General features: G+C 48.0%; 1 protein-coding gene across 1 annotated transcript; it reads right to left on the bottom strand.

Annotated features, from left to right (window-relative positions):
• Window positions 1-1,014: 1,014 nt before the first annotated feature.
• On the bottom strand, window positions 1,015-3,775 carry LOC139054742 (uncharacterized). Its single transcript, XM_070532293.1, has 2 exons — window positions 3,539-3,775; window positions 1,015-1,979 (listed from the first exon to the last, which is right to left on the bottom strand). Exons 1-2 carry the CDS (start codon window positions 3,581-3,583, stop codon window positions 1,302-1,304), a joined length of 723 nt encoding a protein of 240 aa, XP_070388394.1. The 5' UTR covers window positions 3,584-3,775; the 3' UTR covers window positions 1,015-1,301.
• Between the last annotated feature and the right edge of the window lie 542 nt (window positions 3,776-4,317).

Consider the following 4,317-nt stretch of genomic DNA (forward strand, 5'->3'; position numbering starts at 1 on the left):
AAAGTAAAAACTAATAACCGATAGCAATAGGACACTTTTCCTTCAACAATAATGCTTTCTTCCTTCACGATGGAATCAATAGAACATTTTCTGAAATGAAATCGAGTACATTTACATTACTCTCCCTTCAATCTTTACAAATATTGCTCAAACATAGCAAACTCAGCGAGCTTGTTTGGTTCTTCAATGTGTCCTCTGTAGCCCTTCGCGAGTTGCCTTCCCAAACAACTACTTTTCAAAGTTTTCGTTGGCTACACTCCCTAGTTTCTATATGAGGACGCCGGCACCGACAATAAATACTCTCTCGTGTGCGCGCTGTGACAAAGGCCGATGTTGTAACGTACCAATATCTTCCGCACATGATTATTCTTACTCAAAGTTCCAAAACTGGCGTCCGTGTACTCTGGGAAGTCGAGCATTACATTGTTGCTGGTGATAAAAAAGGGGGCAAAAACCTATAGCGCCAAAGGAGAGTTTAAAAAGCTTTCCTGGGTAATTTCCTGGCGTCATCGTCCTAAGTGATCACCGTTATCGAGCATATATAAAGGCCTGTGCAAATCGTCGGCAAACATCTGGTGCAGCTCCATGATAAGGAAACAAATGCTGATCGCATGGCTCTGCCAGTCTGAACACGAATGCTCGAGAGGCTACAGCGTGCCATCGACCGTGGCCTTCTAATTTAGCTCCCGGAAAATTCTATGCGCTTAAACTTGCGTTGCATATGCAAATTCGCCTCGTAATAACTGTTTAGATGTAATTCGTCACTGTAAAAACTAATTGAAGTGGAGTGAGCGTTGCCGAGTGAAAATTTTTTTCTGAATGCTGGTAATTATAACGTGTAATGTGTTACGTCCAAGCCTCATTCGGGCATATACCTAATCACAAAGGTAGCCTGCTTGCAAAGACAGTAGGCAGCGCTTACCCAATGGCCCAAGCTACTAGACAACTTTAGTCACTGTGCTTGTCCCATTGTATGTGTGACATGATTGAACAGTTCAAAGTAGCCAAAATAGATAACGTAAACTCTTTAATATGCACTGAAATGCCCAAGAACGTCGCGCTAAGCTGAAACTAGAGCCAAATGCTCCTGGCCACTCATCGAGTCGCGCGCCGACTGGCCACGAAGGACGAACCACGCTGCGAGACTGTCCAGCATGCCGTACGTATATGAAGCATAGCCGCTGAAGACGAGCTCCTGTATGACTGCGGTACAGAACAGCAGGTCGGCCAGCACGCAGCGGTAGTGGACCATCGGGAACAGCTCGTCGACGTGGATCTGGCGCTGCGCATAGAACGGCGACTCAGCACATCAAAGCCTGCGTATCGGGCACGTCGGTCCATTTCTCGAAGAAGACGTGCGTGAGCATGACGTCGCACTTGTCGAGCAGCTCACACGACATGCTCACGCCCACGCTCGAAAAGCGCACGCTCACTATGTCTAGTGGGTCGAGCGTGGTCACTATGGAGTGGAGCGTGTCCACCTGCTCCGTGGTCGGATCGTCCAACAGGTGGCAACAGAGCCTGGCGTGCCTCAGGTGTTCGCTAAGCTCGAGGCCGTCCCGTAACTGGGACTGCTTTGGTGACATCCGTGACTCGAGCAGCTCCAGGAACTCGGTGGAAAGGTGCTGCATAAGCGGCCAATGAACCAGAATGAAGGACCGCCTGAGCCGCGTGTTGAAGGCCAAAGACACCACGCTTCCGCACAGGCAAGCCAGGCCCAGCTGTTCTTCGCGTAGCTTGATGCTGACGACCCACAGGAAGTTGTTCCATTGGGACAGCTCCTCAAGGTGGAAGCACCCGTCGGCTTTGCTGGCCGTACATGACTTCTCGAGGTCCACCTGGTGATGGCCCGAGATGCTCCACACGCAGCGAAGGTTGGAGAAGAGCTGGTTGACCGACAGGCACACGATGGGACAGCTGCTGACAAGGCACGCAGCCGACTCTCGCAGGCGGCCGCGCTGTGGTGCCATCTTGCAGACCTGCGGATAAACAGCTGTCGTGCTTGCACTCCACTCTGTTGTTCACATGCATAGCACATCGCTAAGGCGTGGCTTCTGTCTCCTTAAAGAGTAAGTATCGCCAAGTAAGGTTGCGAAACTAGCCTAATATTCGTCTCATATTTACAGAAAGTTAACGTGTGTCAAGTTTGTTGAAAAATGACTTGCCTATAGTGAACCTGACGGCAACCGTCGGGGTGTTCGTGACGCCAGGATGTGCAGCTTCTCTACTTAGATACCGTAATTTACGGTAGTGAGGCAATGGGATAGCAAGTACCAATGGCGTTCGCCAAATGAGGAGCGAGAACCACGTCGATGCGATGTGAATTTGCGCAATGTGCCCCAGAATGTGAAAACGTTGTCTTTTCCTTCTCGGGGGCAGCATTCAAGTGCGAGATAACGCTGCGTAGCCTCCATTTCACTGCCATACAATTGTGAAACCCAGTGTGGAGATATCAGCAACCTTCATTTCGTTACGCACAACGAAAATGTCCTTTCTCAAAGCAAAATTTTAGCTGAATTTTTCTATGTCACTGTATATTGTCAACAACGAATGAATACCGGCAAGCTACCGTGCTGGGGAAACCTCACATTGTAGGATAAGCCTTTGAATACACGAAAATGGCGCTGCTATGTATATGCGCGTAAATCAGGTGCTTGTGTTCTTGGTGTACGTAAAAACCACTACGCGCGGTATGGATCACTGTTTACCCATGTCCTACTGCGACATATGTTCTTCGCGACAGCCGTGGCTGTATTCTTAGGTACTAACATCATAAATTGAAACGCGAACAAATCGAAAGGTACAAAGCTACGTTATGGCATTTCCTGCCTAAATTGCAGGATCAACAATGACCTAATTCATGCACAGCAATGTGACTTTGGGTCGAAAGCATGCTTAAAGGCCGGCTATACGGAATAACGTGACATAATATTTAGTTGTACATATATCATAAGAAGCCAAAAAACACTGACACCAAGGACAACATAGGGGAAATTACTTGTACCTAATAGATGAAATAAAGAAACGATAAATTATTTGAAAATAAAGTGGATGAAAAAACAACTTGCCACAGGTGGGAACCGAACCTTTTGCGTTCGCTTCCCACCTGCGGCAAGGTGTTTCTTCATCCACTTTATTTTCAAATAATTTATCGATTCTTTATTTCATTTATTAAGCACAAGTAATTTCCCCTATGTTGTCCTTGGTGTCAGTGTTTGTTGGCTTCTTATGATATGACTAATAAAAATCGGGCCCCTCGGTTAACCCCCTTTCTTCTCGTTAGTTGTATATAGTTACTTAGAAGCGGTCTTCCCATGATTTGTCTAGTTCGCGCTTGCACTTGTTCCGAAATGTCTCCCGCGTTTATGGGAGCAGCAATGCGGCTAACGTTATAGTACAGGTATATTTCGAGGCAAAATCGAATCCGCGACCTTGTTCTGAGGAGAGCGCGATATAACCGCCAAGCCACCACGGCGTGTGCGAGAGCTTTTGGTTACCGCACTGAGCGACGAAGCATAGGGCGAAACAAGGGCCTTACGCTTTCGTTGGAGCCTCGCCGTCGTGTCAAGTCCTTCGGCGTCATCCACCGCGTATCCCGGCTGCCTTTTGGTGTGGACGCAGAGCGGAACGAAATCCCTGGAGCCGGGCCGGATCTTGGGTCGCGTGGTTGGCACTAGCACCTGGAACGTGCGTCGCTGGAACGTGCGTCGGGTGGCTGTCACGAGCAGCTGCGCGATTCTGTGGCCACGCCTTGCCCGTGGCACGCTGTCTCGGGATTCCTTCGCGAGACTCGAGCTTGCCTGCGCGACAGAACCGAAAACCATGAACTACCGAAGTGCCGCGAAATGAAGGCGCACGATTTTAGATACGCGCGATTTTAAATATGTCATGTGCGAGAAGGGCAAGCCGGCCATTTCTTATCGGTACATAATTAGCAACAGCGCAATGAACAGAGACGTAGAATGGCGCAAGATGGAATGCACAAGAGCGGCGTGTCTTTTTCTATCCGTATTTTTGTATGGTTCTGTCGGTGTGTTTGTTTGTTTTTTTTGGCAGGACACAACGCGAGACGCCAAGGGAAGGAAGGCTGTGTGATTAACAAGATTGGCCAATCGTTTACGATGGGGATCATATTTATTTATTATTTATTTTGTGATACTGTCAATCCCATCAGGGATTTTTACAGGAGTGGGTTAGAAGGGTCTGTAGACATAGTAGTACAGGCATATACATAAGAATACAAAAGGGCACTTGGCAAGAGTAGAGTTTCATGGACCTATGTTAAGAGCAATAATATGGCAAAAACATAACGCACAA

The sequence above is a fragment of the Dermacentor albipictus genome, chromosome 1 (genome assembly GCF_038994185.2).
Source record: "Dermacentor albipictus isolate Rhodes 1998 colony chromosome 1, USDA_Dalb.pri_finalv2, whole genome shotgun sequence".
NCBI lineage: Eukaryota > Metazoa > Arthropoda > Arachnida > Ixodida > Ixodidae > Dermacentor > Dermacentor albipictus.